The 21,128-nt window shown below is 41.2% G+C and overlaps 1 protein-coding gene across 1 annotated transcript in view; it reads left to right on the top strand.

The window, feature by feature from the left end:
• The window catches only part of MTHFD1L (methylenetetrahydrofolate dehydrogenase (NADP+ dependent) 1 like), a 159,629-nt gene that overhangs the window by 17,023 nt on the left and 121,478 nt on the right, over nucleotides 1-21,128 (top strand). Inside the window, exons 8-11 of the mRNA XM_065630440.1 lie at nucleotides 4,106-4,217; nucleotides 9,247-9,326; nucleotides 10,021-10,118; nucleotides 16,967-17,140. Of these exons, the coding sequence (XP_065486512.1) occupies nucleotides 4,106-4,217; nucleotides 9,247-9,326; nucleotides 10,021-10,118; nucleotides 16,967-17,140 (464 nt within the window). The remainder of the gene's footprint in view (nucleotides 1-4,105; nucleotides 4,218-9,246; nucleotides 9,327-10,020; nucleotides 10,119-16,966; nucleotides 17,141-21,128) is intronic.

Genomic DNA, 21,128 nt, shown 5'->3' with positions numbered 1-21,128 from the left:
TTTTGGGTGTCTTAAGAGAGCTGCTATCCTACAACTTTCTTGTAAAAGAACTGAGAATTGGTCTATCTAGTTATGGTTAGGAATGGAACACTTGTGTGTAAAAGCCTGGTTGAGAATTAGGAGGGTGGTTCAGCCGGAGTGCGTGAATGGAGGTTCCTTTCCAGGTTGGATAAGAACCTCTTTTTGCCACAGTCTGCTTTTCCAACATTTCAACTTCAGGCTATTAGACAACTTTTAGTCATTTGCTGTCTTGTTTTTGCTGTCTTGATAAGACCAAGAGTCTTGGTACTGACAGAAAAATACATTTTGTATTGTAAGCGTGTAAGTAAGCACGAAAAAACATGAGGAGAGGGAAGCGGAAAGGAAAGGAGAGGAGAGGAGGAGGAGGGAGGCAGCGTGAGAGTTTCTAATGATGATGCCGTAGACAAAGTCTGCTTCAACATTTTGTGTGCATCATATCTATTCCTCACAATTTGAAATTTACCTCCCAGCCTGTGAGCTAGAGGAACAGTTCCTAAACCATATGTCAGAGCAGGAGGCTTGAGCCCATAGTAGAGTTGTGGACCTAATTTTTACATGCACCATGTAGGGCAAATGCATTTGGGCCAATGTGATAGGCAAAGGGTCATCAGTGTCTGGGCAAGAAGACGGCAGCAGGGAGCTGGTGGCTGCTCGCTGCGGCTCATCCCTGAGGACCGTGACCAGGGGGGAGAGATTGGAGCAGACCACGCATAGCTGTCCCAGTGGGTTGCCAATAATTTACAAACGGTAGCTTCAGCTTCCCAAAGTAGAGATGGAGCTGGAAGAAACCACATAAGTAGAATATTCCTTGGTGGAAAAAGTACCTGGAACTAGTCACTGACATAATCAATTTTCAAGACTTCAGAAAGTAATTAGAATTGCTGTGGATACTGGTGTATAAAATGATTTTTTTCACAAGGAGGGTTCTGAAAAGACTTTGAATGGAGGTCCTATTCCTCACCTCATCTCTTAAATTTTAGCTGGCCTAACTTCAGAGCCAGGAAACTGAGGGCTATTCAAAATAATAATAATAATAATAAATAAAAAACAAACAAAACAACCAACCTGAGGGCATTTCAAGGATTAATTTCAAATATTTTTTTATTTGATTGTATGTTTAAAAATGGCTTTTGTAGTAGTCAGTTTTAACTATTGGGAAATTTTTATTTAGGCTTCATGGCAAAACGGGTTTTCAGTTGTCTAGAATATAACGTTACTTTGTACCATTATCATTAAATACTTGGCTGGAAAGTCTATTGTTTTTTTAACATTTGGTGATCTGTCTTGGGAATGGGTGGTGCTTCTTAATCTGCTTCTACTTAAATCTTGGTGGAGAGAGTCATATTTTGTTATGAGGTAAGGTTTCAGATTATTTATTGGCACAGCTCTTCCCAACTGAAAAAATATTTACCGGTGAGAAGGCAGGGTACTATTTGAGTATTAGCTTACATCATCTTCAGCCTATTGCCTTGGGCATTAGGGGTGGATGGTATGATGCTCCTTGTTCCTTCATCTGGCCTGCCCGGTGGGACGCAGCCTTGCTGCCCAGAGAGCACCAGGCAGTCGGTGGCCGTGTCCACACATTCTTCATTGTGGGCATCTCCTCGGCTTCTGGCTACAGCTGCCTGGATCATCTGGTTCCTCTCAGGTGTGTCCTCTGTCCGGGGACTGTGCTGTGCTGTTTGCTAGGGAGGTTGGATGTGCTGATTTCATAAGTATTTTCCATCTCTAACATCTGTGCTTTGTTCCTGATGTAGGAGATAAGCTCGCACATGCCTCCCAGGACTTGCTGCCTGCTTTAGTGGTTTACAGGCAGTCAAAATAGTAGGTTGTGGCAAGAGAGAAAACAAAACAAAACAGAGGAGGCATGGGCATGACATCTTGCAAATGAAATTGAAAAGTCCTGATGGAAATCACATAAATCTCATCCAAGAACACCCAGAATTTTGTAAGCAACTGTTTTGCTTTCAGTGGACTTACTCTCCCAGTCAAACAAGTTTCTGGATATAATTTTTAAAAAATACTCACTGGGGGAAAAAAGTTCTGTAAAGTATTTGTGCTATATACTTTATTGACTCCCCACAAGTTTTTCAGTAGTTGCACATAAAATAATTGCTTATAAAGAGAGCTACAATTGTATCTGTACCTCTTTTATTTTGTTTACTTTTCTCTTTACATTTACTTTCATTGTGAAATAAGGAAAAGGCAGTCATGGCGGGGAAGGCTCTGAGATCTGTGTGTCTTCAAACCATAGGACAACTGTTCGCTGCCATGTGAAACAACTTTTTTGAAGGAGGACGTGGGGCAGGGCAGTGAGGTGAAAGGTTCAGCTCTTTTTCTGATACATTTATGGGTATGTGCAACATTAGCCATCCGAACTAGTGTTAACATTGGCTAAAAAAATGATTGTGTTCAGCTGTTAAGAACATTTTTGAACATTATGATCGGTAGTCATAGAGATGAATATTTGGTCAGGTCAGTTGTTTTCTGGCATTCTAGTTACATGGGATCAATTCTGTCATAAATGTGTTGGCTGAACATTTGTCAAAATTATTACTTGTTGCATATAGCTCTCAACTGGTTCATAGTTTCATGATGCTAAATGGAGTGCAAAGCTCTTAGTCCTTGTCCCAGAGGCTTTGCATGGGATAACATACCTGACTTTCAGTACATGCATTATAACTGCTAGAATATGAATCATTATTTTGTTACAAAAAAGACTGGATTCATGTAACAAAGAATAATCACTGCTTTTCTCTGTGTTGATGATGACTGTTACAGCAGAGGCTGCGTACTTTTGCAGGGGAAAGTGCATTTTCAGCATAGTATTCTTGGTACACAAGTCATTGCAGCATCTTTTTATCCAAATTTGCTTGCAAATTCCTCAGTATGATTTGACTTGTCGCTGCTCAAGCATTGTGACTTATGTGGCCATCTAGGAGTGGCATGTAAGTTGATATTCGCACCGGATGGAGGCGTGTAGGCAGTTTGGGTAAGGCTGAGTGACTGTTGAGACTCTGTGCTTGCAAGTAATCATAGGAGTGCTGCAGGACTTCTGACTGAAGCGTTCATCATTTGCCGAGCAAGTAAATCTTCTCCCACAGCTTTGGCTTTGATTCCGCATGTGGATCTCAAAGGAGGGTTAGGCCATCCTTGTGTCCTCTGAGGAGAAGATGGAGCTTTTTCAGCCTTCTGCCTTTTCCGTCACAGTTATGCTCTTCTCATCTCCTGGATGCTCAGCTCTGCCAAAAACCTGCTATCCTGATAGGATTTGTGGCCATTCTTTCTTGGCAGGAGTGTTGGGCAGGGTTGCGTCAGAGCACTTTTGGCCAAAAAAGAAGCTGGAATGCTTGTCACAAATCAATTCATAGAGAGGCTCGCCAGGTTTGTGACTCTTGGTATTAACTTGAATTTTTCAAAATATTCCCAAAATCACCGTATCTCTGAAATAATTTTTACATTCAGGCTTGAGACAGTGCTGTGCACAGATTTTGCTTTTTTAGTGGATCTTTATACGTCTTCCTCTGATGCTGTCCCTTATCTCATGGTGATTCAGATAACTGGTAAGTGCCCCGTTTCAGAGGAGGGAGGAAAGGAAGACACATGTCTTTGATTATAAGAATTTTTGTAGTAACCATTTTTGCTCCAGCATCTGTCAGGTTGAACTTAATCAGACGCACTGATTAGCAAACGTGAACTGAGAAGGAAATAACTCTTTTATTGGTATTCTTCAAAGGCAATGATGTTTGCAGATCAGGTCATCTTGCATTCCCATCAGCTGGCCTGGTTTTCTACTGTCAGATAATCTGACTACACTCTTTATAATTGCCTATTTACTGTCTTTCAACCCTTCTCTTTCTTATGTCTCTCCAAGTTATCTTGTTGGACAGGACTTTGGACAATGATAGGGCTTTTTCTTTGAAAGTGTGTAATCCCCATTAAATATTGGTGCTGACTCTAACCCCACTTGCCTGATTTCAGTTTGTTTGCCTGACTTTATTTTAAGTGCTATTGCATATTCAAGAATGTATTTCTAACATTAAATGCTTCTTTTGTTTCTGGGGGTGTTTTGGGCTGTCTCTAGCTTCAGCACGCAGATGTGGTGGTACTTGGCAGTACAAAACCTGATGATGTTCCTGTGAGCTGGATAAAGCCTGGAACCACCATTATCAGTTGTTCTCGTGACTTGCTGTCAGGTAAGAGGCATTAAAAGATAACAATTCTTGAAAGTGATGTACCGTGAGTCGTTGAGATAAGTGTGTGGTATGTTGGTGACAACACAATGTGGTTAAAAGCTGCATTTTTGGGACAGGGCCTTTAAAAGTTTGTGTATAGGGGATGTATCCATGTGTCTCTGATGTATGAAATATGAAAAAGACATCAGGTGAGAGAAGAAAGGCTGGAACGGATTCTTTATACCAGAATTGTTAAGTAAGTGGTGAGCCTATAGATTCAAAGAATTCAGAGGGAAGACTTTTGGGTCATCAGTTGAGCTGTTATTTAGTGTTGATTTGTACACTGTGTTATCCTGTGACTTCTGTGGACTTGCCTGGAACATGAAGAAAAGAAGGGCAAAAATATCAACTGCAAAGTGCTGTGAAGCTGTGTGCAGAGAATGGTGCAGGAGGGAGCAGAGATATCATGTGTGGCTAAGAACAGGCAGAATGTCTCCTGCAGTAAATACTTCTAGAAAAAAAGTTTGGATTGCCCTCCCTTCTACTCCCCTGACTGGTTGGGGAGGGAGTATATGTTCATTAATTTCTCAGTTGAAAAGTGCTACAGAATTTTACTAGGAAAAAACTAAGAAACCTTCCCAGAAGTTATTCTATTCTGCTGCTAGAATTGCATTTGCTGTAAAATTCCTTAAAGTCCTGTGAAGATCTCTAGATATTTTGTAGATTTTTTTGTATATATATGAATTTGACTGTTCAGTGTCCAGATGAAACTGTGCTAAGAATGAGTAGGAAAATAAGGAAGAACATGGGTAGTGTGACTGGGTAATGTGTTTTTCTAAATCTGTCACAAATGTGCTTATTGACATCTATTGATACAAAACTGGGGAAATGGGCATAAGGCCAAGAAAAACTAATTGTATGGTTCTTAAACTAGGTATATTCCCTAAGGACAAATTAAGCAGACACTCTATGCAGACTTAATGCAAGATCAGGCTCATAATAAGGCAGCTGCTGTTCCCATGCAAAGCGTGACCTTAGCAAGAGATTCCTTTCCTTGTCTTTTCTGATATCCTCTTGACTTGAACACACACTGCAGGTGTGGGAGATCTGGGTTATTATTCACTCAATTATCTGAAGGCATTCGGGCCTTCATCTTCCACCTTCCAGAGCAGTGCTCAGGGGTGGCTGCCATGCCTTATCCCTTGCTGATACTGCACATGTTGTTCAACAATAATTCATATTTTCTTTTTCTTAGCCTAGTGATTAGGAGACTCCTTGCATCTTTAATACCCATTTACTTTGCATAGGGGTTGGCGGATATAATTGTTAAGTATCTGTGGGGCAGGGCTTGGAGCATAGGTGCCCAGCAGGCACCCAACCTACTAGTATAACATGCCCTCAGGTGAAGGTGGAATGGAGAGAGGGAATGGTGGTACAGCAGTAGCACCATAAATAAATGAAAATGAATATCCCCTCCTTGTTTTAATCCTTCTAAGCAGAAACCTCTTAGATGTTGGACGCAGGGTAGAGGTGCCAGTCTATGAAGGCAGGATGGGGATAAGCCAGTCCTTGCAGTCTGGGTGGGCACTGCTTATGACTGAACTCTCCTGGATCTGTGTGCTGCCTGGTGCCAGTTCCACTTTCAGATACTTCATGCTCTCCCTCCATTGCAGAGGGAGTCTGGGTCTTCAGAGACCAGTATAAGTGCATGCCATGTTTTGAGACTCAGGTATCTTCGTGCCTTAGTTACTCTATAGAACTATAGATAATATTAGTGTTTCCCTTCCCTAAAAGAGTGCTGTCTGGAAAACTGCATTAAAATATTTGAGTGTTGTTCATGTACCACAGCAACATTCATTCTTAAGGCAGGAAATGTAAGATTTGGCCTAAGCATATACATTTCTTTGCATTTTTCAAGTTGTAGCAGTGGGCTGTGCTTTAGTACAGCCTTTCTTTGGAAAGGCAGCATGAGATTTTTAGCAAGATAATTTAAATAGAATTTATCTACCAAATGTCCATCTGTCTTCATGGTTATGCTTTTGAGACTGTCAGAATCTTGGAGAAACTCTGAAAAAATAGCAGAAATACATTTTAGCAGCTTTAAAAAATGCTGGCCTCAAGACTTACTAGAGAGGTACATGAAACACAGGTGTCTGTTTGACAGGAAGAATGCACTTAGTTTAATTGCAAGATATTTATTAAAAGCCTATTGTGGAGCAGTCATGACCTTGGAGAAACAACTGAATCTTACAACTGACTCTTCACTTTGAGTATGTGGTGGAATCTGGCTGAGGTGCTTAGAAATTGTTCTGGGTTTTTTCTTGCTTTAGAAGTGTCCAGCTTAACAGCTGCGGGGTCACAGGAGCTAAATGAAACCTGAAAGCAACAATGGCCATGAAATAGCTTTTATTCTTGCTAGATGATGGCTAGATTTCTACCTTGCATAGGTATACGTGTAGTCTAACACACTCAAATGTTTTAAAAGCACTCAAAATTTGCAAGGACATAGCTGAATTGGGCAGCTGTAATGATGCAAGCCATGAGAGCAGAGGTAAAAATACTTGCTCCGAGGAGACAGAATTATTTTTCAAGTCTTTTTTTTTTAACTGATCAAAGATATTTAAATCACCAAGATGTTAAAAATTATACAATTTCTAGCAGTGCAGCATCTTATTCTGCTGCACTACTGATTGTGGAATCAAGGGAGTGCTGCTGGTGTCTTGCAGAAAATACTTTACATGTAAATGTATAGAAATGAAAAGTTTTTGAACCAAATTTAAGAATGCCAAAATTATTTGAGATTTTATGTCTAGCTCCTTTGGTGTCACTTGAAAGCTGAAGTCTATTTGGTTTACAGAATCACAGAATCACAGAATGTTAGGGATTGGAAGGGACCTTAAAAGATCATCTAGTCCAATCCCCCTGCCAGAGCAGGAACACCCAGGTGAGGTTACACAGGAATGTGTCCAGGTGGGTTTTGAATGTCTCCAGAGAAGGAGACTCCGCAACCTCCCTGGGCAACCTGTTCCAGTGTTCCGTCACCCTCACTGTGGAGAAGTTTCTTCTCAAATTTAAGTGGAACCTCTTGTGTTTAAGTATGTTAGTGGGAAATTCAACCATTTCTCCACTTCTTCTCTATTCTAAGCTGCCCGAGCAGAGAGGTAGTGCATGACAGGAGCTGTCACCCATCCGCACAACAGGGTACAAAGAGATGGGCAGGTGGGGTGAGTCAGAGGAGGGAGCACAATGTCTGTGATTCAGCTGATCTTCTGGCCATAATCCAAAGCGGAGAGTGCTATTCGAGCTCCCATCTGGAAAATTTATCCTAAGAGAGCTGTTGTAATCCTGTGATTGGCTTGCTAGTTTGTGTATGCGTGACTTTCACCTCTAGCTTCACCTTCACCCCTGTAAAAGCCTGGTTAGTCATTTGTGGGGTGAATGTGTAGCATAGACAGACTGAGAGAAGTAGTTTATTGAAGGGAAATGTCTTATTCTGATATGTATTTACACACATGCTAGCTCTGCCTTGATAAAGAAGTCATATTCAGCCAAATCACATAAAAAGTTGAAATGTTTCTGTAAAGCACAGATGTCTGAAAAGGGATTTGAAACTTCATCCTTCCTACTTCGTTTGTCTCTTTGGCAGCTCTCCCAGCCTGGTCTTAAAGCAACAACAGTCAACTTCTGACTGTGACAGACTGTTCCAGTAAAACTCTTCTGTCTGAGACTAAAACTGAGCATCTCCAGAATATATATATATTTTTTTTTTTTTCTAATGGCAAGTGTTAATACAAATAGAAGGACTTTTCAGAGACTTTCTTAATTAAGAGTTTAATGTCAGGATGACCACCTTCTGCTTGGTTAGCTTTGTCACTGAGGTATAGATGCCTGCTGGCAAGAAAGTTTGAGAGAGGATTAGAAAATATACTGAATGAAGCTGCGGGTGTCTGCAGAAAGGGTCTCTTGCTCTCTCGGTGATGGGCGTGGAAGTGTGGGCTGGGCTGGGATGCTATTCTGGCTCCCTGAGCGCCTCTGCCGGTCCCTCCGGCTCTAGGCTGAGGGTTCTGTGCCCAGCCGCCAATGGGACCCATGTCGGGAGGGGTAGTTGTGCAAAGCAACGTGTTTTGTGATCTGTACAGATGGGATGAGTAGAGCGAGAGCTTGACTAGGTCAGGGTTTAGCACTTCAGTTCCCCTGCCGGGGGAAAGGATAAAGCTGTCAGCGTACGGTTGTTATTTTTTATTACAATAATGTCTACGCCCTTCAGAATGTGACTAGGGCTTTGATATGCCCACAGAGACTAGGATGTGAATCTTGGATAAATTGCATCTAGATAAAAGTCAATAAGCAGCAAGAAGAACAAGCCAAAAGAAGGATTACAGGAAAATGACAAAATAATATGTTTAGTTAGGGTAGTTAATATATGATCATTATATGATATGTTGCCACTAGAAACAATTACAACTGGTTCTAAAGTTGGAGTCACTCTGATTTGTGTAGACTCTTCAGAATACCTACTTTTAATGTCATATTGATGAAGATAACTTTTGCTGCTCAAAAAATTTTGCATATTCTAAGTCCCATTGGATAATAGTCCTAAATAGTATTTTGTGTTCCTTTCATTGTTCTGTCTTGCTGTAATGGATGTGTGGGAAAGAAGAGAGTCTTTACCATGCTCATTTAGGTGTTCTGTTTAAAAATATGTGTAGCTTTTCAAATCCTTACTGCTGTCTGACTGTTTTTTTTTTTTTCTCCAAAAGTAATTGTTTGGATCCTGGAATTCCTCTCTGTGTTTCCTTATTTTCTTTTTCAAGTATATGTATGCTTCATCATATCCATGTGTGTGTTTGCATATAGTTCCTCTCTGATATCCACCCTCCTGGGTGATTTCATTTGAAGTATTAAAGAAGCCACCTATAATTTTGTGAGTGACACTGTTAAATTTCAAGTCAATATTCACAATTTTTTTGTTTGGACACAGCTTTCAAATACACATGCTCCCACTCAAAAAAGCTTTGTGATTTATTTGCATAATCCTTCTACTTTACAGAGAAACACAACTATGGCCAGCTAAACAACCGTGCTGCTGAAAACACTGTTGGTTCTCTTGCAATAGCAATGCGAATGCAGGTTAGTGCAACTTCAAACATTGGGAATTTGTTACTCTTTCTGTAAGTTGTAGAAATTGCATCTGCAGTTTAGGTTTTAGGGTTTGTTTTGCTCTTTTGAACATCTTACCTGCCTTCCATTTTAATAGCAACTCTTAATCAATTAGTTAGGGTGTGTTATGCCTGTTACATTTAGTTAGAGAAAGTTAAATTAAAAATCAAACTTGTCGTAATTCTGATGATTACAGTAAAGCTTGACAGAAGCACTTGTATCAATAGATTAACGTTACTTATCATGGTAAGACAGTGAAGATTAATTAATTATATCTGCACACATTTTTGTGGTGTGATGGTCTGAATGTTTGTTGTTCTGTGTGGAAGCAGCATGACTCAGTCCATGAATAATTATTATCTTCCATTATTTTTAAGGTGCAAGAGAAGACTAGTAACTCTCCATCTTACCAGAATAAAATCTCAAAGTGCTTAATTAGACACTTTTCTCTGCCACTTAACATGTTAATGGTCTTGTTTCTTTTTGAAATTGGACAAACAATAGGACAGTAATAGTGCAGTGGTTTTAATGGAAAGATTTTTAAGTTTGTTTTTTGGTTAGCCTCTGCCGTAAAGTTATTTCAACATACTCCTGAGATCATTTGAAATTAGTGTTGAGCATTTGTGATGCAGCTGGTGTGTGCTGCTTTTTTGTTTAAAAACAGAACATGGTAAAAAACACGGAGCGATGGATCCGGTCCCAGCACTACAGGAAGTGGGACCTCCGCTGCTTGAAACTGCAGCCCCTCACCCCAGTGCCCAGGTAATAAGTGCTTTTTTACTTTTTTTTTTTTTTTTTTTTTAAAGAGTAGGCAAGTGTTAAATGTGACAAGGAACTTAAAAATGGTCTGTGCCTACTTATTTTTTAATCCGCTTATGTGGACTACATGTTGTTCTGTTTTGTTTTATGCCTCATTATGACCATGTCCTTCTGTTTCCTATCAATTTTTACTTTTATGATATGCACTGGAGCCAAGCTTTATTTAATGAAGACCTAAAGCTGGAAGATTTCACTGAGGGAGGGAGGTGAAGGCTTGTGTAACATCAACGGAAATACAAAATACAAGAAGTTCCTAATCACTAAGCCCTAATGTAGGGGGGTGTTTATGGATCTAGTTAAGGTCCAGTGGTTTCAATGGCATTTGTTCTTGTGTTTATTTTCTTCCCTCAGTAGAAGTACTTTCTTCTGCATTAGACTATTAAATTCCTGTGAAAAGCAGGAAGCATATTTGTTCTTATAGACAGAATCTTTTCAATCGGTTCCTGTGATTCACCTCTCAAGGCTCATGTCTGGGCCACAGGGATTTTGCTGACATCTCTGACATTGAGAGCAGCCTGAGCGATTTGCTGTGCTTTGCTGTGTGTTGGCTGTGTTGGGTGATGGAGAGAGGAACCAAGGACTCGAAGTGAGGTTCTGCCACGTAGGAAAGCTTCGATTTTTTTTTTTGGTGCATATTTGTATGCCTGCTTCTGGGCCATGCAGGGACCTCACGTAGGAAGAAAGGGAGAAGAGAAGGCTCACGAGCATCTTATCAATGTGTATAAATACAGTATATATAAAAGGATACAAAGAGGATGAAGCCAGGCTTATTTCAGTGGAGCCCAGTGCCAGAGGCAATGGACAGAAACTGAAACACAGGAAGCTCCATCTGAACATCAGGAAGCACTTCTTTTATTGTGAGGGTGGCCAAGTGCTGGCACAGGCTGCCCATGGAGATTATGGAGTCTCCATCCTTGGAAATATTCAGAAGCCACCTAGATGCGGTCCTGGGCAACTTAATTTGCTCTAGGTGGCCCTGTGTGAGCAATGGGGTTGGACCAGGTGACCTCCAGAGGTCCCTTCCAACCTCAGCCACTCTGTGATTCTGTCCTTCTGAATCCTACTGCTGTGTTTTTGGAACGCTGTAACAAAATGTTTTGTTTTCTAAGCATTTTGATCCAGTTTTCTCTGTCTCTTACAACAGTTTAATGGGAATAGATGCAATTGTAATTTAAAACAGATGCAAAAATAACGAGTTTTCTATCATACTCGGGCGCAACGGGAAAGAAATGCTTGAGCCTTTCCTCAGCCAGAATGTAACATTTCTAGAATTAAAGCCTGAAAAATCTACCCTTAAATAATACAGTTAATTGAAGCATGTGATGTTATGAGTATGATGGCGAAAAAACTCTGAAAAAAGTATTCCCAACCCTCTCTATGGCATTGTGCGTTTAGTACATAAATATTTACATAATTAATATATAATAACATATAATATAACCAGTAATAAGACTTTGATAACTCTGTAGCTTTGTCTTTTTTTTCTTTTAAATGTAAAATAACTCATCAGATGGAAAGTATCCTGCAATAAAGTGTAATCTTACAGTAATACACCACGTTGTGTGGAAACAGATGGAATTTTCATTGAAAATGAGGCAAAGCTGCTTAAGCACTAAAACTAGAAACATCTGCTTTTTGATTTCTGTGAGATCTGGGTGTTAATTGATGTTTTTCCAAAGATATTTGAAATGCAATGGAAGATTTTCTTACAAATATGCACTAAAAAAAAATCCAGCACACAGGCTGAGTAGGTGTAGAGCCTTCCCCCATCTTTTAAATTTTCCTGTATTTTGTAAATTGTGATTTACCATTGTCAGTGGTGGACTTCTCGTTTAACAGTGCTCATTCATGCAGAAGAACCACTGTTGCAGATTTCCAGCAATACTGAATAATGTAACTTATTGGATAATTGGTATTTCCAATATAGATAATACATTGTCATGCTAAGAGACCTATCTACAAATGTAAACTTCTAAATGTTCGTTGTAACCAAACCTTTAATTTCTTGTGTTTTAGAAAATACTTTTACTACTAAAACTAGTCTAGTAGACTAGATTTAAAGATTTCGTATGTGTTGTTTAGCCCCAGTAGTAGTTAAGGTATAAATCTTATGTTAATTCATTGTGAAATGATGTCTTTTTTCACTTTGTCTGTATCAGTGTGCAATCTGTCATTAAAGGGTTTCTAAGTTGTTAAAAGTCTAGTTGCCTTGAAGGTTCTTGAGGGAATTTCAGATGGGAAAACAATGACAGCAGTGGTCTTAGCAACAGAGAGCTGTTAGCATCCACTGTCAATTTTACTTGACTTGTGAAAATATTTGTAATTTTATTTATCTAGAAATTTGTTACCTTTTTATTTATAAGTGTACAGCTTGATTAGTTTTGCTTCTTGCAGTTTTTGCCAGCAGTGGTACCTGCAAGGTGGGAAAAGCCTCGTTGTTTCTTCCAGAACTTTGAGGCATTTGTGACCCAAGAGATGAGGGAAATAGAAACGGCTGAGGTTGCTGTGGGGAGTCTTTATAGTCTCGCCTGAGATTTGAAATAACAGGTTCTGTCTTTTAGTAAAGAGGCAGATATATTTTGTAGGAGAGAAAAAAAAAAAGGCAGATTAACTTTCTGTCATGTTGGTCTACATCCTTCTCCCCTTGCCAAATACTTCAATTGCTTTAATAAGAGAATAGTCACCCTACGAATTTTCTGTGCTTAAATCTTTAAGGGACTATGCTGTTATCAACTTACCAATATTTTTCTGGGACTCAAGTTGTTTTTATTTAGAGAGTTCTGAATGAAAACTTTAAAAAATCTTTGTCATGTGACGTTTGTAAGCCCCTTCATCTTGTGTCCTCGATACATTTTTATGGATAGTTGTGTTTGAAGTGATGCATAAGAAAGCCAAAGGTATATCCTTCTATGCAAGAGGATGCACTGAGTACGTCTGTGAAAGAAAACAGATTCCAGGTTAGTAAATGCAATTAAATGGTCTGCAGCCCAACTGTTCTGTGCTGTGCCCCTGTAGTATTGGATTATGTCAGTGTTTGGATGGATGCTTTCTAGGTTTCGCTTAGCTGTTGCAGGGTGTAAACGTGGGATATTTTTGAAGTACCTTCAGAATTAGAACTGAATAATGGTCCCAGTTTAGGATATCCTCAAAGAATTGCAAGCAATTAAGTTGGCACAAGCTGATAATTTGCTGGTGGGTGGAGAGCAGCTGAAGTCCACACATGGGGTTAAGATCTGGCAGTAGTTCTGTGTTCATCTGTGAATATTTGAGGTCTTGCAGACTGTCTGAAAGTTCAGGACATTGGCTTTGATGCCATTGCCAAATTAAATCTTAAAAATATTGTAGTCAACTGAAACTGCAGGAAGGAATTTAACCTGGTTAGGCCTAAATCACAGAATCACAGAATCACAGAATGTTAGGGATTGGAAGGGACCTCAAAAGATCATCTAGTCCAATCCCCCTGCCAGAGCAGGAAAACTTAGGTGAGGTTACACAGGAAGGCGTCCAGGCGGGTTTTGAATGTCTCCAGAGAAGGAGAATCCACAACCCCCCTGGGCAGCCTGTTCCAGTGTTCTGTCACCCTCACTGAGAAGAAGTTTCTTCTCACATTTAAGTGGAACCTCTTGTGTTCCAGCTTGGACCCATTACCCCTTGTCTTACTGTTGGTTGTCACCGAGAAGAGCCTAGCTCCATCCTCGTGACACCCACCCTTTATATATTTATAAACATTAATGAGGTCACCCCTCAGTCTCCTCTTCTCCAAGCTAAAGAGACCCAGCTCCCTCAGCCTTTCCTCATAAGGGAGATGCTCCACTCCCTTAATCATCTTTGTGGCCCTGCGCTGGACTCTCTCCAGCAGTTCCCTGTCCTTCTTGAACTGAGGGGCCCAGAACTGGACACAATATTCCAGATGAGGTCTCACCAGGGCAGAGTAGAGGGGAAGGAGAACCTCTCTGGACCTACTAACCACCCCCCTTCTAATACACCCCAGGATGCCATTGGCCTTCTTGGCCACAAGGGCACAGTGCTGGCTCATGGTCATCCTGCTGTCCACCAGGACCCCCAGGTCTCTTTCCCCTACACTGCTCTCTAATAGGTCATTCCCCAACCTGTACTGGAACCTGGGGTTGTTCCTGCCCAGATGCAAGACTCTACATTTCCCCTTGTTATATTTCATTAAATTTTTCCCCGCCCAACTCTCTAGCCTGTCCAGGTCTCGCTGGATGGCAGCACAGCCCTCTGGCGTGTCAGCCACTCCTCCCAGCTTGGTGTCATCAGCAAACTTGCTGATAGTACACTCAATTCCCTCATCCAAGTCATTGATGAATATATTGAACAGTATTGGTCCCAGAACTGACCCTTGAGGCACTCCACTAGATACAGGCCTCCAACCAGACTCCGCCCCATTGATCACAACTCTCTGGCTTCTCTCCTTCAGCCAGTTTGCAGTCCACCTCACTACCCGATCATCCAGTCCACTCTTCCTCAGTTTTGCCGTGAGGATGCTGTGGGAGACGGTGTCAAATGCTTTGCTGAAGTCAAGGTAGACCACATCCACTGCTCTGCCATCGTCAATCCACCTTGTTACGTCTTCATAAAAGGCTATGAGGTTGGTCAAACACGACTTCCCCTTGGTGAAGCCATGTTGACTGTCCCTGATGACCCTCTTATCCTTGATATGTCTTAAGATGGCACCAAGGATAAGGTGTTCCATCACTTTCCCAGGGATGGAGGTGAGGCTGACCGGTCTATAGTTGCCCGGGTCCTCCTTCTTGCCCTTTTTGAAGACCGGAGTGATGTTTGCTTTCCTCCAGTCCTCAGGCACCTCTCCCGTTTCCCAAGACTTGGCAAAGATGATGGAGAGCGGTCCAGCAATGACTTCAGCCAGCTCCCTCAGCACCCGCGGGTGCATCCCATCTGGACCCATGGATTTATGGATGTCCAGATTGCTTAATTGCTCCCTAACCCAGTCCTCATCAACTGAGGCAGACTCCTCCATTGCCCTGCCTTCCTCTGGGGCCTCAGGGGTACGGGGCTCCTCAGGACAGCCTCCGGCAGAGTAGACAGAGACAAAGAAGGCATTCAGTAATTCTGCCTTCTCTGTATCTTCTGTCACCAGGGCACCCACCCCGTTCATCAGTGGGCCTACATTGCCTCTGGTGTTAGTTTTATCTGCCATGTATTTGAAGAACCTCTTCCTGTTGTCCTTGACCCCTCTCGCCAGGTTTAACTCTAAGGAGGCCTTAGCTTTCCTAGTTGCCTCCCTACATCCTCTGACAACAGCCTTATATTCTTCCCAAGTGGCCAGCCCCTCCTTCCATGATTTGTAAACCCTCCTCTTCCACTTGAGTTTGCCCAGCAGTTCCCTGTTTAACCACGCAGGTCTCCTGGCTCCCTTCCTTGACTTCCTGCGCGTCGGGATGCACTGATCTTGAGCTTGGTAGAAGCAGTCCCTGAAAGTTAACCAACTATCTTGGGCGCCTTTACCCTCAAGCAGCCTTGCCCACGGGATTTCCTCCAGCAACTGTTTGAAAAGGCCAAAGTCGGCCCTGCTGAAGTCCAGGGTTGCAATTCTGCTCGGTATTCTGCTCCCACCACAGGAGATTCTGAACTCCACCATCTCATGGTCACTGCAACCAAGGCAGCCCCCCACCTTTACTGCTTCGACCAGACCCTCCTTGTTAGCGAGGACGAGATCCAGCAGCGCACCTCTTCTAGTCGGCTCCTCCACCATTTGCATCAGAAAGTTATCGTCAATGCACTGGAGGAACCTCCTAGAGTAGAATTACTCCTAGAATTACTCCTAAAGTAATTAATCTCTTGGTAATTTTTTAACTTGCTCTTGTGGTGACATAAGCAATTCAAAGCCAAAGGAGACAGCTCCTCACATCTTGTGTTCTGGGCCTTGGACTTCACTGCCACGGGATCTTGCAGCTGCTGAACACTTACGTGGACATGAAGCAACCAGGTCAAGCTCACAAATGAAAAGTCCGTGAAGGAGTGTTAAATCCAAAGACCCCAGGTGGTCTAGGTCAGGAATTGCAGATACAACAGTGTTTCCCAGCCTACAGTCACCACTCCTCAGGCAATCTACCATGTGTGCTTGCTCCATGCTTGGTCTCTTGCCGCAGCTGCCACTCACAGCCCTTGCTGGAAATAGTTTCTAAGTTCACTGGACTTCTGGCCTGAGCCCTATGCATTAAACTCCTGCTTTGTGGCCATTTTCAATTTAACTGTGTTTTATAAGTGTGTGAGTTGATCTTCAAATGCCTGGTTTCCTTTGGTGCCCTCACGGGGGAGTAGCGAGGCTCAGCTCGCTCGGCGGAACCCTCTGCTGAAAGGCGCCACATGCACAAGCATCGGGCTTAGCTAATGTGTTTGTGCGACTGTTAGCCAAGGAATGTATGTGCATTTTAGTAAAGCGTATGTGCTGAAATATACTGGGAGGGAGGAGAAGAAAAACAAAACCAGAAACATCTATTCCAGTGGGACATGCTTGAGCATCCAGCAGACACATCTCTAGCTTGATATGAAAGCATTACCTAATATTTGGAATCTGATTAAACGAGAGAACTCTGTTGAATTCGAACAATTAACAAACACTGCATGTTATTTTCGATGTTATATTAGGTGTTAGCTAATATTTAGGTTTGGTTAATAAAATGTGAGAGAGGACTGAAAAACCGATTACAATAACCCCATTGTTGGAGTATTTGCTGTTGTTTTGTGCTCTGTCGTCGACCACCTAAGCTGAGAGAAATCTCCTGGCTCCTATTTGTTTTCTTTTCCAGTGATATTGAGATTTCCCGAGCACAGAGTCCAAAAGCTGTTGATGTACTTGCCAAGGAGATAGGATTGCTTACAGATGAAATTGAGATCTATGGCCAAACCAAAGCCAAAGTACGTTTGTCCCTGCTGGAAAGGTTAAAGGATCAACCAGATGGAAAATATGTTCTAGTTGCTGGGTAAGAATGCATAGTAATGTCATTAATGTCCACTCTTTCCACTCATAATAATATGAACATGTGGCTTACATCTTTTCAATACACTGCACAAATAAGAACGCGGAATGTTTTTGGCTGAATGTTGCTCTTTTCTGAAAGTGAGCAGTTTCTGAAATTTTTTGAAGTAACACAACTTTTCTTCGAAACCGTTATTATTGAAGTAAAGTATGTTTTATAAAAGGTAGTTTGTTTTAGGCTTTTTAAATGTTATCTGTTGGTATGTGGGGTTTTTCTTATTGTTTTATCAGAATTCTATATGTTTAACTTCAATATTTAAGTCTCCATGTATTGTGGCTGTTTATAAACAAACTGGAACAGAAGCTACATGCTAATCTGTTGATATTAACAATAAATTCTTTTTTTTATTGAAGAAGAGATTACAAAGTTTAAAAAGCCTTTTTTTTTTCTCTGAAATGTAGACATGTCTCCAGGCAGGCTTATCCTGCTCTCTGTTCCCACGATTATAGCAAATGCTTTGCTCAGCAGGAATTATGTGCTTCTCTTCGGAAGAGCTACAGGTTTTTTCTGCATTCACTGACAAAACATTTTTTCATTCACCTGGTTTGCTAAGTGGGAACATCTTATTGTGAACAAACATGTGAGGGGTTTCATTAATACTTAAATTGCAATGTGTTCTTTATATTCTGAATTAATCTATTTCCTTATAAGTAAAGCCAATCAGGTTTAAAATATAGCTTTAGGCTGATCCGGAAGGAGAAGACTGTTCTCAGCTGCCTTGACCTACCAGTTCCTCAGCTGGGGTAGTGTTTTGCAAACTTCTTGCTTTACTGCCTTCCTGTGGGGACAACCTGGATTTCTGGCACTTATCTGAGATGAAGCTCTTGTAGAATGAGAAACCTGATGTGATGAAGCTGAGGCAGGCAAGTTATGAAGCCATCTTCAAATCTGCGTGATAGAACTGCAATGTTTTAAGATGTCCTGGAGGACATTGGAACAGTTGTTTAAGAGAAGGAAACTATAGCTGGTTGAGCCTCATTTCCTTTGCTGGAGTTTTATTTTGTATTTTGCTGCTTTGGAGAAAGAAAAGCAGATTCAGTGTGTGGCTGAGCTTGAAGAAAGTTGCTACCACGTGCTTTTAGGCTCGTGTTGTCAACTGCATCAGTTGGGTGCCGCGCCGCAGGTTGTGCCAGGCTTCTCTAGCAGCAGAGTCTCACAGAAGCAGAGGTTATATGAAAATATCTGGAGGTGGAAGACAGCATGATGCAAAGCCCCACTCAGGTGTTTTTTAGTTGTCTCAGGTGGTGTGGACCAGTGCTTACGTTTCTTCACACCGTTTTGGCTCCCAGTCTTCTTCAAGGAAGATATCTCAAGCGCTTGTCTGAATGCTGTTTTGTTGGCACACAGAAGTGTATATACATGTGGATGAAATGGGGAAGTTTTGATTAACAAGATGAAAAGCTGGCAACAAACAGAAAATTGTATCTTCTTAAGTTTGTATAACATGTCTAAAGACTGAACTGTGTTTCATAAACAAAGGGCTGGATTTGGTACCTACACAGATTGATTATGCAACATGTTGCTATTTGTAACTTCTCTGAAGTCATTCCATTTGGGGGGTGAGTACAAAACCACATCTGCTGCTGGAGGAGCGTCTGGGCAAGGTGGCTGCAATAGTGGGAACATTCTCTTCTGCGAGAGCTCAGAGTTTGACTTTGAAATGTTGTACATGTGAAGTATATATAGAATTTGTGTTTATGTGCTCACATTTGCTGAACCGACTGTAGCAGGCAATGATTTTAAGAAAAGTGGGGAACTGCATCTGGTAGGGAAACATTCAGTACAATGAAAACTGGGCACCGCTCAAGTGTGGAAATCAGGGAGTGAAATAATGCCATCAGTTGCTTTCTTCATCTTCTTCTGCCAAGGCACGGTCAACCAAAACCTGCAGTTTGGATAATTATGTTTCTTCACAGTAACCAAAGACATTAAGAAATTCTTTCAGAATGCAGTATAGGTCTTCAGAATAAGTTTCCAGTGCTTCAGAGGAAGCATTTAAGATATATGCTTATACTTCAGGGTATTTGGTCTGATAGAAATATTTTTTATGTATCATGTGGGCTTTTCATATGTGAAGGGAGTGAAAAGTGTGTGTGTGTGCATTCAACAAGCTGCAAAATCTCCAGCCTCCATCCATGATGCAGTCAGTGACATTTGTGCCTGTTTAAATGTTTCATGATGACTAGGAATTATAAATATTTGCTGCAAATGCTCTTCTAGTTTATTCCTGATGTGCTAGAGCCCGAACTTGTTGTTCTGGATAGTGAAATGCAACCAAATCTACCTTTTTATGTCTAAGGATAGCTGTATTTATGACATTTGAAAAAGTTGCTACTAACTGGAAAGCCTTTTTTGCACTTTCTGAATGCACACAAGTACGCCTAAATGGCTCATTCAATAAATACTGTGTATGCTGAAAAACTGCAGTTTTTTAACAGATCATGTCACCCAAAAATAGGATGAAGATTTAATTTCTTCATAACGTTTCCATTTTCTTCTGTGTGGAAAGCATTCTTTTAACTTTTTCTCATTCTCACTTTGTTTTTTTTGTGTGTGTGTGACTTTTTATTGCAGGTCTCATGTTAAAACACCTTGGGGTCAGAGCCATGAGTTGTCATATCGCTCTCGGGCGGCAACTGCCTGTCTACAGGCTTTTAGTGTGCTAAGAAAAAAAATTATGTTGCAGGATATGTTAACTTGAACTGCCTCCCATTCACTGCAAGCTGAGAGTGTGCAAGTGAATGAAGCTTGTGCATGACCTAGTAGCTAAGTTTAGTGCCCAGGGTAACTTAATCATGCATTCAAGCATGTAGACAGCATATTCGTAAACACAGTATGAAGCTGTATCTAAAATTTGTTAGGATCTGTGTGTGTTCCAGCATTTTGTTTTTAAATGCTCCAGTGCTGTGGCTTTTACCAGTTAATTCTGGAAACTTATTGACTTCAGAAATGCAAGCTGAGAAATAACCTAATGTGAAAAAAAGAGAAATATAATGCTGCTTTTAGTAGGAAGTGTGTTGGATTTTGAATGCTGGCAAATTAAAAATCAGGACTTTTCACCTAACATGAATAGATTGTTTTGTGACAAAGTACCTTTTGGTAAGATAAAAATGGAGAGAAATAAATAAAAACTTAATGCTTGTACAAGTTGTATGATGGTAAATATCTTAGGGACAGAATTTTCAGATATGGAATTGCGTTTTACTTCTGATGAGGGCATACTGGATTGCATTTCTGTTCACTGTATTTCTTGGGTCATAAGGTGCTTCAAAAAAAAAAAAAAAAAAAAAAAAAAAAAGAAAAATACAAAGAATAAGTAGGGAAAATACCACTGTCTTGATGCACTGAAACATCTGACAGTCCAAAGCAAAGTCATTGGCTGAGGCAGTTTGTCATGTGTTCATCATGTCAGTGCACAGCTTCTGATGGGGATTGCCTTGGATGAGTCTCTGGCTTTTGAGAGTTTGTGGTTATGGTTTCCTCGGTCTGTTCCTGGCATTTAGAGAACAAGTCTGATGAGGAGCGGCTGAGGGAACTGGGGCTGTTCAGCCTGGAGTAAAGGAGGCTGAGGGGAGACCTTATTGCTGTCTACAACTACCTGACAGGAGATTGTAGCATGGAGGGTGTTGGTCTCTTCTCCCAAGTAGCAAGTGACAAGACAAGAGGAAATGGCCTCAAGTTGCACCAGGGAAGGTTCAGATTGGATATTAGGAAAAATACCTTCACCGAAAGGATTGTCAGGCATTGGAACAGGCTGCCCAGGGAAGTGGTTGAGTCACTATCCTTGGATGTGTTTAAAAAATGCATAGATGAGATTCTTAGGGACACTAAACATTCCAGTGTTGGGTTAACGGTTGGACTCTATGATCCTGAAGGTCTCTTCCAACTGAAATGATTTATGATTTTAGCTTCACAGCGATTGCTGTGCTTT

The sequence above is a fragment of the Caloenas nicobarica genome, chromosome 3, assembly GCF_036013445.1.
Source record: "Caloenas nicobarica isolate bCalNic1 chromosome 3, bCalNic1.hap1, whole genome shotgun sequence".
Taxonomy (NCBI): Eukaryota; Metazoa; Chordata; class Aves; order Columbiformes; family Columbidae; genus Caloenas; species Caloenas nicobarica.
The sequence above is the reverse complement of the archived record's forward strand: the minus strand, read 5'-3'. Positions and strand labels throughout refer to the sequence as shown.